We start from the raw sequence: 13940 nt of genomic DNA, 5'->3' as shown, positions 1-13940 counted from the left end.
ACATACACGCACGCACGCACGAGAGCGAACATAGCGTTGTGTTCGCTCTCATTCTCCGCCTTCTGTATGTGTGTCTCGGACTGCGTTGTTAACTTCATGATGCTTCGTAACCAACTAGCCAGCTGAAACGTCTTAACGAGTAGGTAAGTACGCGGAGTGTCCGAGAGTAATTGGTGTGAATAGGACGAGCATGGTGCAATAACAGCAGGTGGCCGCTTAACGGTCGGAATTCGCCTTCTTCGAACCGAAGAAAACACCGCAGTCAGACAGCGTGACAAACATCACACGATATTTTGTAGGCAACCCTCTTCGGCTAATACGTGCATGCGATATCACTCTCACAAGCTGAAACATGATATGACGCACCGCACCAAGCAGGAAGCGGTCCTTCATAATAAAGAACTGATTCACAGTAGGTGACACTTTCAAGTTCTAATGCTCCCGGGTTGCAGCGCCGTTACCGTACTGCTGCTCTTCACGACTAGTGCAGTTGTGAACGAGACTGTCACCAAACGCGATCAGCTACATTCATCATTCCTTCGTTCCCTTAGTGCGTGAGAAGGCATCAGAGGTTCATTCTATGTGCTGAGAGCTGCGCACATATCACTACGGTAAGAACTTCATTTCAACTGTTCTCTTCTTTGTACATACTAGAACAAAGGCAGGGAGGGAAACTTCAGTCCACTGACCAACGTCAGCGCGTGAGCGCTGAGGCCTCTCTTCCTCCCCATGTTTGTGCTTCGAGAATCATCTTGCCTCTTCACTTCTATCGCGGATCTCCGTTGTGGACACTTTTTTTATTTATTTATTTTATTTATTTCATTTTTTTTGAGGGGGGGGGGGGGGCATAGCATATTTCCTCTATGAATTCATGGGTCTATCTAACCGTTTTCCCTAAAACGGCATATTTACTCTGGTTTTGGCTCTGCTACCTCAATACATCGAAGAAAAACATCCGCTTGCTCAGCAACCGCTGCAATGCTTTCGCCCAAATTTTTCCATTTGGAAGACTTGGAATACTGCTGCTTTTTTTTCTCTTATTGCGTTTAAATTTAAGAAATGCAGAAATTGCGAACGCCGAACTTTGTGAAACACTAAATCTGGCTCCGTTTATATTTACCGGTAAGGCAAATAAGAGCGAAAAAGTTGCATTTATTGTTGAATATATTAGCTCTTTATTTCCTCTAGTATGACGCCATAACGAAACTCCGAAGTCTTTCGAAAGTTCTATAGATCGTTTTGTTACCTGGACAGAGCATTATCAATATTTCGTGTTGAAGTATTAAAATACTTTCTTAATATGTTTTTTGATTGTGAACTCCAGCGCCAAATTATTTGCTATATTTTCGTTTAGCTGATGATGGTTTGGTTTTGTGGGGTTTAACGTCCCAAAGCGACTAAGGCTATGAGAGACGCCGTAGTGAAGGGCTCCGGAAATTTCGACCACCTGGGGATCTTTAACGTGCACTGACATCGCACAGTACACGGGCCTCCAGAATTTCTCCTCCAAAGAAATTCTAGCCGCCGCGGCCGGGATCGAACCCGCGTCTTTTGGGACAGCAGCCGAGCACCATAGCCACTGAGCCACCGCGGCGGCCGTTTAGCTGATGAATTTACATTTTTAAATAAAGGACATTTTCATCTAGAATCGGAAAAGCAGTTGCTGAGCGAGATAATTCATGTGCTTCTATGTTTATCGAATTTGGGAACTAAATATAGATATTTCTCTTAAAAATGAGCGGGACATTTTTTTCGATCGAGCTGTATACTTGGCAGCGTCTTTTGGATAATTTTGTGTTGCGTGATTACGCACCCGCCCTCACATCTCTCCTTCCAGGTTGTAGCTAATTGTTTTCTCCATGCTTCCTCGCCTAACAGCCCTGGGTAACTCTGTTGAAAAACGGCTGAGTGGTAGTTGTCGCAAACCTGTATCGTTTGGAAGGAAAATTAAGGGCGCGGGAGGGCGAATTGCTACTGCTACCTTATGCCAACACTCTTCTGACATTTAGTCGCCGGTATTCGCTCACAATGTGCTGCAACTATCATTTATTTATTTTAATAACGCGTAGATTCATCTTCGTGGTGCGCAGAAATTTCTTTTTTTTTTTTGTTTAAATCTATTTCTGGTGATTTGAGCCAAGTTCATTGCGGCGCTACGAATTTAAAGCGAACCAGATGCCTCTCACAGCCCGAAAATATATTATTGCTGCAGAACCTTCCATCGGTTTATTCTCGGTGTCCCTGCAGCCAAGGAACAAAATATACGGAGTTCTTCCGTCGGAGATATGTCTCATGTTTCCACGGAGTGCACATTTGTCCATACACGAGGCGATACGCTGTTTTCTCTGGCTGCTTTCTTCTGTATTCAATGCATGTACGTCGGATCACCGCGGAGGCGCTGACGGCACAGGCAAAAGCGATAAGACGCTAATGCGAAAGCACTTGAGCTCAAGAGACTGTACTCCAAATGGTTTGTACCGACTGACATGCATGAGCAGAGTCCCATTTGCGCCAGAAAGCCTCTTTCTGTATCTCAGCTGTGCACGAAGGCGCCTGCCTTCTTGCACAATTCCGCACCTCTGGGAGAGGATCTGATGGCCATTACAGAAACTATCCCGCTTCCTTCACACCTGACTTCAGGCTCACTAATTCGAAATGACGGTCAAGCTGCCTAGAAAATCATGCTCAACACTGTTCTTCCCGCCCACCTACATAGAGCGCTGACAGCACTCCAAACTCCAAACCAACCTCCTATACACATCAGGGTCACCATTCAGTGGACTCCGTGTCACTCTGTGGTTTTGGGGGATGAACTGACACACGCCTTGACAAGCGACGATATGCCAGGTTCATTTATCCCATTGCCCGACGAATATGACTTCTTCAATAAACACACCGAAACCAGATATACATTACTTCGTCTCAGTTCACCGACACTGATATGGAAGCTACAGCTGGTGCCAGCCAATCAGGGGCCGGATTCTTAACGCGCCTCGTAGGTAAAATCAGTTCGTGACTGACGAGGACGTGGCTCGAGCCATCATGGTATCCATAAGCACGGTGTTCCAGTCGCCGATCAATCACAGAGCTCCTAGGTTGCGCTTAACCGTTCGTGTTGTCGTCTTTAACTCTGTGTCAATCTAAGCAGCGCATGTCTTGCATGTAATCACAGAGCGTTGTTACTTGCGAAGAATTTCGAATATGCGGCCCCTGTTACGCTGGCCCCAGCTTAAACTTGTATTTCGGTGCCGGCATATTGTAAGACGCCCTGTATAGCAACGTTCATGGAACTAATCCATTAACGTTGCTGTATAGGCCCGGGGCGAGAGATGACCTGCGTGGGCGCGGGCTCACTTCTTTTGGTGCTCCTCACGGAGGCCGTTGGTGTACATGTAGCACTCCACAGCGGCCTTCTTGGTGAACTCGTCCACGCTGTACGGGTCACCGCGGAATGTGCACGTCTCATTCTCCACGTGCCTCTCGCTGCGCGCGCCCTCCGGCGCGTGGGCCAGGTGGCGCCCCTGAAACTCCAGCGCCGCACCAGGCAGCACCTGCGTGTGTGGACGGAACTGCGTCCCTCCACCTGTGTCTCGGACAGAGTCGCGTTCACGTACAGATGACCTCGAGGCATTTCCGTAAGCACTGCGTCGGCCGAAAACCTGCCCATAAGCCACGCAGGAAACGGTTGCTGAGTGTCGTGTAGACTATAGTATATCCATCACTAACTCACACCGTAAGTTTAGAAAATAACATGCTTCTAGCTATTGTAGTCTGTAGAGTAACATAACTCGATCGCTTTGCCCAGCTTATGACACTTGATTTTGCGAGGACTTTTGCACTCGCTCGCCAAAAACACAAGACCGACCGTGGCTTCCACAGTATCGAAAGGCGACCGCACCGCGACCTTCACACATCTATACCGCTAATCGGACCACAGAATAAGGTACGCTGCGACAGCGGAGCTTTGCGTTATGGAGCTTGGACATGTCAACAAATAGCAAAGTGTTTGCCTCGTGCACATGCCTCGATGCATGTATATGGCTCGGCGCACTTGTGCATCGCACATGCGCTCGTGCGGTACTCACGAGGAGCAGCAACTGGCAGGCGAACGCGAAGATGAGACAGTAGGCCCACCAACGTGACGAGTGGTAAGACATGTCGCGACACAGAAATGGCGGGTCGGCCGAGGCAGCTGGATGTCAAGGCAGGTAGAGCCAGCATGGCGACGCCGTTCTCTGCTCAAAGGTTGTCATGGCCGCTTCCACGCCTTGATCCACGCTGTGCACTTACAGCGCCTTGGCCACTCGCAGAATCGATTGACACAGTGTTGGCCGTCCGAGGAGTCGGGGGCGGCAGAGTTTCCGGAAGACAAAGACGTCCAATGAGCGACGATGTTGTATTGTCTGCGTTTAGAGACCATGCACACAAGCAGTAGTATAAATGGCCGTGGCGGGTAAAAAATCGAACACAAGACACCTGAAAGTCAGTTTCGAGACCTGTGAGTAAGCACAAGACACTGGTTCAGTGTCGCTATTATAAAACACGCACAAAAGAACAGTTTTCTTGAATATAGAAACATCGCAACTCTCTCTCTTGCTGTGACATAGATATTTTCATCCGTGTAGCTACCGTTTTAATCTGGCTGCTGCCGTCACATGGTTCGAGCTGTAGAACACGTGCCTTTGCTGTTTTTACGTCTGTCGTTGCGCACTATTTGTCTGAGTAATGTCGTGCCTTGAAAATGTCCTAATCTCGATTTCAAACTTTTATGTTGCCATCACCTGTAGATTAGCTCGCGGAATAGTTCAACATATCGATGCCATAAGACCGGTGCAATTTATGGTTAAAGAAGGCCTGACGGTTAACATAGTCGCTGTGCACCTACGTCTAACAACTTCTCTGCAGCTATCGAGCAATGCTGCCATAGTGTACTACAAATGCATTCCCGACTGTACAGTGTCGACATATACAAACATTCACAACCTCAATTCCCTTAATTTGAAACTGGATGCCGGCGGCGCCCAAAGAAGACGGAGGGTACCCTCATTGTGACGTTTTCCGCTGAGAGGTAACAATGCAGCGAGGGAATGGCGTGGCATACGGTGACAAGATGGCGTGGTAGAGATGGAAAGAAAAACAAAATAAAGACAGAGAAAGACGTCCTGAAAAATAAACAAACAGAAGTGAGAACTAGGCACTGCATGCTTGTAGACGGAGGCAACGGACTTATCACTTGGCTAAAACCGAGAGGATCCCTCCAGCGATATGCAGCCAGCGGAAACAGCATCAGGTTGCACTACCCGGCGGGCTCTCATCCGGCTTTCGTGCCTCAATGCGCGCGTCTACGTTTTTCAGCGCTGCGCGCTTCGAATGTGCGCAACTCTTGCCTCGCCGGCGCAGGAGCGGTGAACGCACAAAAAACATCAGAGGAAGCAGCCACGCGGACGAGTCGATTTTTGTCGCAATACGCATCACCCGGAACGCGCTGGTATAGCTATACTGACGTCTCTCGGATGACGTCAACAATCTCATTGGGAGCGCGAGAAACACAAGCGGCCGCACTGAAAGTACCTTTCTCGTTGAACATTGCGCCTAAACGCTTAGGAATAGCCCGACATCATGGGGCTCCATTTTTGGAAGAAAATCCTTACAAAGATGGCTTCTACGTTCAAAATTAACAGGCTATTGAGTAAGCCCATTGCACCCTTTTGAGAGAAAAAAAAGAGTATCCTGTATGGACCCTTTACGTTCATCATCATCATCAGCTTGACTACGCCCACTGCAGGGCAAAGGCCTCTCCCATGTCTCTCCAATTAACCCTGTCCTTCGCCAGTTGCGGCCACCGTATTCCCGCAAATTTTTTAATCTCATCCACCCACCTAAATTTCTGCCGCCCCCTACTACGCTTACATTCTCTTGGTATCCACTCCGTTACCCCTAAGGACCAGCGGTTATCTTGCCTTCGCATTACATGCCCTGCCCAAGCCCATTTCTTCCTCTTGATTTCAACTAGGATGTCATTAACCCGCGTTTGTTCTCTCACCTACTCCGCCCGCTTCCGATATATTAACGTTACACCTATCATTTTTCTTTCCATAGCTCGCTGCGTTGTCCTTATCTTAAGCTGAACCCTCTTTGTTAGCCTCCACGTTTCTGCCCCATAGGTGAGTACGGGTAAGATACGGTTGGTTGGTTGGTTGGTTTATGGGGTTTAACGTCCCAAAGCGACTAAGGCTATGAGAGACGCCGTAGTGGAGGGCTCCGGAAATTTAGACCACCTGGGGTTCTTTAACGTGCACTGACATAGCTGTTGTATACTTTTCTCTTGAGAGATATTGGTAAACTGCCATTCATGATCTGAGAGAACCTGCCATATGCGCTCCACCCCATTCTTATTCTTCTAGTTATTTCCCTCTCATGATCCGGGTCAGCTGTCACTACCTGCCCAAAATACACATATTCCCTTACTACTTCTAGCACCGCGCCACTAATTGCGAACTGCTGTTCCCTTGCAAGGCTATTGAACATTACTTTGGGTTTCTGCATATTAATTTTTAGCCCCACCGTACTGCTCTGCCTGTCTAATTTATTGATCATGCTTTGCAGTTCATGTCCTGAGTGACTTAGCAAGGCAATGTCATCAGCGAATCGCAGATTAGGTATTCTCAATTAACTCTTATCCCCAACTGTTCCCATTTCAGGCCCCGAAATACCTCCTGTAAACAGGCAGTGAATAGCATAGGCGAGGTGGTGTCTCCATGCCTGACAGCTTTCCTTATTGGAATTTTATTGCTGACTTTATGGAGAACTATGGTAGCTGTGCAATCGTTGTAAATATCTTCCAATAGTTTCACATAACACTCTTCTACACCCTGATTCCAACTGGCTAGCGCGTTTCAGTTAGACTATGTTGCGTGGTAGTTGAAATTTTATTGATTGACCTCAATACACCCTGCTACCAAAATTTTATAAAGTTATTTTACGAGGAAAAAATATAAAATGCCCTGCATGTCATGTTCTTCACCTTTCTAACACATAAACGCATAAAGTCAAGGTGTTTTTTGAACACCCGCGAAGCCAACAACATATGCGCCGCTTCTGCTGAAACGCTGAATAGCATTTAATACCAGAACCGCCAAATGCGAGACCAAACACCGTTGTCACTACTCTGGAAGGAGCAAGTAACAAAATGGAATAATAACGCTGCATCAACGCATGCTGCACCGATACATTTACCGATGGACCCCGGAACTTTTCTTGAGGGGGGGCATGTCTTCGATTTTATTTTTATTTTTTGCTCATTGTTATAGGTCTAAATACTTATTGATTTTTACATTTTTGCATAAAACTTCTACTGACATGGGCAGCTTTATAAACATGCAAACGCGGGAAGTGACTGACTGCATTTAAAAAGTTTGCGAATAGTCTGTTTCTGCTAATCGTGTTCATGAACAGGGGTTAACCAATCAATGACTTCTGTTGGGACATGAATGATTTAGGTTACCCAAACGAAAACCAAGACTATATCAGCCACACTATGCTTTACAACGACAGCGTCGTAGAACTGAAGCGTTTGTCAGAAACCTGTCCTGAGCGCATACAGTAGTTAAATGGAGGAGCATTGTCCCCTCTGAATTTTTTTTTTTTGGGGGGGGGGGGGGGGCGTAGACCTTAGCCGTGTTGTGACCCGCGTTCGTGGGCGGGTCTGGTCAGACACGACGCAACCGGAGAGGGAGTAGCTAGAGCCGGAGTTTGCTGGCGAAGACTGTACAGTTTATTTTACATATTTAAAGCAGTCAGGTTCCGCACGTGAGAACATGTGAGGAAACACGAGGAGTAAGCACGTAAGCAGTACGTTAGTGGCACACACGCAGTCTAGCTGCTTAAATGCAGTCGTCCGAGATCCGTAGCCGGGAAATCTCTGTGCTTGATCAATGTCAAATCAAGGAGTGATTCAAGATGACTTGGGGACCGGGGCTCCTTCGCAGAACTTCTATTGCCCGCACTGGAGTTAACAACTCGAGGACAACTTTTTTTGGCTATGCAGCAGAGCCTCGGAAAGGAATGGAGAGACGGCCCTCTTCCCCGTGGCCGGGGGGGGGGGGGGGGGGATTTTCTCGTTGTTCGGGCTAGGGGTGCAGAGGGGTGAAAGGGGGAAGTTGGAGAGACGGTGCGGCGGAGTCGCCATTCTTACGGGAGTAGCGGGAGCCCGCGCGCCGTCAGTGCGCATGCGCACGTGGCCTTGTAGGCGTCGGGTACCCGGCAGCTGAGCGCACGCCAGCCGCATCGGGACCAATCAGCGCGTGTGCAGTGGCGGTGAGCGCCAGCGCACTCCCGGTACTCCGGTAAAGGTAACGGTAACATGGTACACGCTATCCTAAAGGTGTCTGAGCACCGTGTAACTCGCTGTACCCCCGCTCTACTCTCCCCACCCCTCAACTCTGACTGGCGAACGCGGTGTCCCTGTCACCACCTGTCGCCTCCCACCCTCTCTTACTCTTCCTTCAGAAAAGGCGGCGTCGTCGACGACGTCGTTGACTGCGAGCGAAACCAGAGAAGCAACCTAGCTGGGCCACCTAGGTCACGTGACTTTTTGGCGCCGTCACAATCTGCCCACCGGATTGTGAGCAAACTGCCCACCGTGTCAGTTTAGTTAATGACTGTTCGCGAGATGTTGCTCGGGAAAAGCAACCTGCGTCGAACAAGCCCCATCGGCGGCAGCACATGCCATCGCGGGGCAGGGGCACATCACTCAACCGCTGCACCACTGCGCCACTAGTGGTATGAGGACTCCCAGGGTCCTATGAATGCAAAGTAGAGAACGACCAACTCCGCATATATATGGGCATTAACCCATTGCGCTATCGCGTCATACCCTCCTCTCCAGTTTTTTAGATGCCCTGACGTTTTTTAGATCTTTTTTAGGTGAGTGGAGGGGAGATTTCCGACTCTCCACTTTGCCCCCTGCCAACCGAGGTTTCACACGCCAACGCTGGATACTTTATGCGATAATGGGTGTAGTAATGCTAAGGCATTTAAAAAAGCCGGAATGTCGTATACGTCGACCAACTGAAGCTCCAAGCAGCCAGCATACAATTGAAGCTACTGGCACAGCACAACATATAGCGCAGCTGCACCGGCGCTCTGAGAGACTTATCACCGGAGACGGCGCACTACGTTGAGTGCGAAGACGCTTCGTTCTCAGGAAGGCGCGAGAAAAGACCGGAGACGTACACGTCTTCATTTTATTCTTTCAATGTTATGCGGAATTGCTCCACGTCCGCGGAATCGTCGATGTCGCACGGTAACAGCAGTCATCATCCACGGGTGCACGGACGGCTGGGCCGCTATTGCACGCGAAAAGGCGCTCTCGGCGCTTTTCAGTATAGTATCTAACGCACTTTTCAGCGACATCGAACTGGCGTACTGCAGTATTCGACATCACTGCGTGTAAGATGACGGCTCGCCGAGAACGGTGCGCCACAAGGCCGACGTTCGGAAGGCACGACTCGCCTTGCGTCTGAGAGAATGTGAAAGTTTCGTTTTATGACGAAGCCTCTAAAGCATCTAAAGCGCGTGGTCGGCGCGGTAGGGCTTCGTGCTTATCTTCGTACCAGCTTATCCGACAATCTTTTGTGCGGCTCCCTTGAACAAGAAGGGGCACGTGGAGCCCTTGTGCAATAACGGTGGTAGCAAGTGCCGTACGCAGTTAGCGTAAGGGCAACCACAACGCAGGGCTTCCCGTGGCAGCTTCGTCCTTTCCCTTCCTTTCCCGAGTTTGTAACCGGGTTGGCACCTTGCCCTGGTAGCGATTCGTGCAATTTCCGACTCGCGACCTTGTACGATTCTGGTTCTGATCTGAGAAAAAAAAAAGCAAGTCGACATATACGCGAGTAAATACGATATACTCTCTGTCAACTGCGGCTTAAAGCTCTTGTTGGCAGGAGGCATATCTCACTGAAAGGCACGCAGTGTCCTTCTACAAGCCCATAAATCGTACTACTCATTTATTGTTACGGGCAGCTGCTAGAAGCCGAAAATCAACCCGCATGACATTTAAGCAGTAGTATACGTGTCATCATCTACAAGCGCCGTTTACTTGGCAAATCTTGTTGCCTCTGCCACTAATGGGTTTCACAAGAAGTCCTATCGACACGGAAACGGGCCCCAGCAGCGCCGATAACGCAGTCGCTTCGCCCTCCGTGCAGTCTCCGGTGTTTGCAGAATGAGCAGCATAGTACCTGATAAGCGGTTCCACCACCCAAGGAGCAGTCGTTTGTGTTTCAATCAATTGTGCACTCAAATAACCCAGAAGAAAAGAAGACTGAGTGTCACATTGGTATTCACTGTGGCACATATGGGGGTACAACGCACGCGTTCGGAGCTGGAAATACGTTTTAAGTGATCCAGACGCTCTTCGTCGCAGTTACTGCACTATTTGTAGAAAGAAGTACGGTCCTCTTATCTTCATGTCCGTAACAGCATTATACTGCGCACTCTGGAACCGGTTTTTTTCCTTCCCTCTATTTTGTCAAAGGCTCGTCACTAAGGTACAGTGGTGGTGCAATGTCGGCGTGTCTGTTAATATTATTTAGACGCCTGGAATGCAAACAGAAAAAAAAGTGATCGACTAAGCTGTGGCATGACGCGGCTAATTCTGCGAGAAAGTGTGATGATGGGATCTGAGCTTGGTGTCTGTTTTGGCTGTTGGGTTTTTGTGTTATACAGGCATTGTGCATACCGGGAGTAAATGCGAATGGCTTCTTCTTCTCCTTCGGTGACGTCACGAAGCGACTAATTACACTGACGGTTATCCGGATGATGTTCACAGCGCCGTGGGTCACCAGTGGGTCACATCATGTATTCATGTTGTGCGCCACGAATACTGAATGACGCGATGAGGCCGTGGGCCAGACCAAGTTTTATTGCGAAAGCAATACTACGCCAAGTGTCGTCTCATCGCGGTACCGCAGCCTACCCTTCGCGGTCGGTCGTCGGTCATGTGACTACTGACGTCATACCAGAGCGAGAGATGGGGCACCAAGTCGGCTGTTCAGCGCGCCGCCGCTAGACTTCGCGGCCGAACGACAGTTGGCGGTCGGTCATGTGACTACTGACGTCATACCAGAGCGAGAGATGGGGCACCAAGTCGCCTGTTCAGTGCGCCGCCGCTAGACTTCGCGGCCGAACGACAGTTGGCGGTCGCTCATGTGACTACTGACGTCATACCAGAGCGAGAGATGGGGCACCAAGTCGGCTCTTCAGCGCGCCGCAGCTAGAACTTCGCGGCCGGTCGACCACCTGCGAACGGCGGCAAGAGATTGACGTCATACAAGTTGCAAGAGCTTGCAGGCCTCGCTGCGGTGATGGATGTGTGTTGCAGCGTGTGGTATGACGTCATCCACAGACATCCAGGCGCTATCTGGTGTAGAGAAAAGTAGCGCCTGCTAGCCGGTTCTTCGGTATACCTATGGAATACTTCGGACGCGAGTCAAGATTCTTGTGTTGTGGCCTTTCATTTCGTGAGTACACACGGACATTAGCAACGTGCACCACCCATAAGCGAAACACATAGCGTAGCCAAGGGGATATTGCTTTCGCAATTACCTAGGCTTAACCAAAGCTAAGCCCCAGCAATTTTTTCAAAAAGCCTGCGCGAAACACTCATGGCAAGTTTTTACTGCATTCTATTGTCGGTTCCAATAAGTTGGATTCACCGCATGCTCCCTGTGGGATCATGCCACACCGAAGAAAATTGATTAATAGGTGGTCCACCGGTGGGCCACGACGCATAGAGATTACGGGCTCCGAAAATCGCTGCCGCAGTGGACGCGTTAAACCACCTCTCGCTGTAAAAAAAGAACTAGAAGAGTCCCCCTTAACCTTCTTGGGCTAAAAGGCGAGAGTGTAATATCTGTACTACCCCTTCCCCAAACCCCAAGAAAGTGTTGGCCGCGAGGACATACCGTGGCGCCATCTCTTGGCAGAAAAATCACGCGATGCAGCTTGAAAGTGTTAATGCCAAAACTTGCTGCACATAAGCATACATTGATACATGAATGGGGATGGGTGGTAAGAGCGACCTATTTGAAGCGGATAGGTGGCGGACGCTACCAGGTTCATTTTTTTTTCATTTATTTTTTAACCGCATCAAGTACTATCTTGGAATACAACCTCCTTTCAAATACGAATTCCAACATATTTCAGGCTACGTTGAATTTGACTCGAAATAATCTACCCTTAGGTTGTTTCCCTCCATTAAAGCCACCGTTTTTTACTTCCGTCTACCACGGACAGACTTACGTAACCTTCGTTATCTCTGAACCATAATGAGTTTGAGGTAGCGATTTTTCTGGCATCGACATCTGGATGAATACTACAACATTATAAAATGTTTTACCTAATTCCAACGTTCAGCGCCACCTATATCTGCAGTAACCACTTTATTTTGAGAGTGGTGCACCGCCGCTAGCCTGTGGCCAACCTATGTAATCGCCCCAGGTCTACAGGGTAAATCTGTTAGCCCTTAGCAATAGCATTAAAAGCTATAAACCACTCAGTACCGTGGTTAAAGGGCAACTGCATAGGTTTTAGAAATTGATGAGCCTAAAATGGGTCGAATGTGTGAAACTTGCAGGTAAATCATGCGAAGTTCTTTCGGGCTAGCATTTGAAATGGTGATGCAATCGCCGATTGAAATCGAGACGGCCGTCAAGGTTCTCCGCAGCGCACAGCTCGAAGTGAGGAGCGCATCATGACGTCATCGAAGGTACTAACACATTTCCAACGCATGAACGCTTGTTTTCAAGGGGAAAAAAACAAAACAAAACAACGCCAATGAAAGCAAAGGCCTCTGAGCGTTGTTTACCGGAAATTTTTCACACCGAGCTTCTCCGCATTCTTCCGATGCTGTGAGGAGAAGCCTAAAATTTAATCGTTGATTACGTCACTATTATAAATGCTAGCGCAAAAACACTCGCCATGCTTTACCTGCAGGCTATATAGTTTTGAATCCTTGAATAGTGCGCAATTCTCAAAAAGTGGTGCAGTTGCCCTTTAAAGAATAAACGATTACAACGGAATATTTACGCGACATTCAGTGATCGCGACGCCGAGTATAACGCAATATATTACCTAGCGTGCTAGATACAGAACCACTTCTTAAAGTTATTACTCCGGAATTCCAAACGTGGTGTTTTAACGGGATAACACCCAGAACGTATGGTTTGGATATCGACTGGGAAGAGCTGTGTAAACGAACGGCACACGCTGATCTCCGGAATAAAAACATCTGAGAAGGAGCCAGAGAAAAAAAAACACCTATTATCGAAACGGCTGGAAACGCAGGTGACCGTGACTGTCATGACTGGCGCGTCTGGGAGCACTCGCACCTGTGACAAACGGAAGCTGTGAAGCACAACGAGGCCCGCTCCTATCGACAACGTTTCGACTTGAGGGGTTGTTTCAGGCGTGGTCGCAATCATTGCCGCGTGCTGATCGGTCATGGGAGAAGCTGCCAGGCGCGGTCGTTCCCTGACCCGGAATTTCTTATCGGCGCTTCCGCCATCTCTGCTTGCCACTCTATTCAGTGCTTTGATCCATTGCTGCTCACGTGACGTAGTTCGAAGTGTGGCAGTTTAATAACACTGCTTGCGGCTCACGAAACGGCCTCTTGAGCATGGGACAGGACTGCTCCTTACCACTGAGCAGCAAAGGTAGCTGACAATGCCTGTAGGTATATACTGAGTTAATGAAGACGAGGGTATGACGAAATACATTTGGAACAACTAGGATGCTGACCAGTTGTATTAAAAGATGGCGCTTCGGTTCCCAACGTGGGTATTACGACGAGGTGATGTCCTCACTGTGAACAAGACCCCCGTGTTGGGAGCCGAAACGTGATCTTCTAACCCAACTGGTCAGCGTCCTCGTTGTTCCGA

The 13940-nt window shown here is 48.8% G+C and overlaps 1 protein-coding gene across 6 annotated transcripts in view; it reads right to left on the bottom strand.

Annotated features, from left to right (window-relative positions):
- The window catches only part of LOC149351470 (calcitonin gene-related peptide type 1 receptor-like), a 62102-nt gene that overhangs the window by 45522 nt on the left and 2640 nt on the right, over positions 1-13940 (bottom strand). For 3 of the 6 annotated variants that reach the window (XM_089580784.1, XM_089580781.1, XM_089580779.1), the window contains exons 2-3: positions 4086-4403; positions 3355-3569 (exon numbers count right to left, since the gene is read on the bottom strand). In XM_089580784.1, the coding sequence (XP_089436910.1) occupies positions 3355-3569; positions 4086-4157 (287 nt within the window). In that variant the 5' untranslated portion in view covers positions 4158-4403. Of the gene's footprint in view, positions 1-3354; positions 3570-4085; positions 4404-11229; positions 11302-13940 lie in introns of all 6 variants that reach the window. The other 3 variants (XM_089580782.1, XM_089580783.1, XM_089580780.1) reach the window with 2 other exon arrangements.

Source organism: Amblyomma mixtum, chromosome 3, assembly GCF_055824585.1.
Source record: "Amblyomma mixtum isolate Tamu chromosome 3, ASM5582458v1, whole genome shotgun sequence".
Classification (NCBI taxonomy): domain Eukaryota; kingdom Metazoa; phylum Arthropoda; class Arachnida; order Ixodida; family Ixodidae; genus Amblyomma; species Amblyomma mixtum.
Note: the sequence above shows the minus strand (reverse complement) of the source record. Positions and strands in the feature narration are given on the sequence as shown.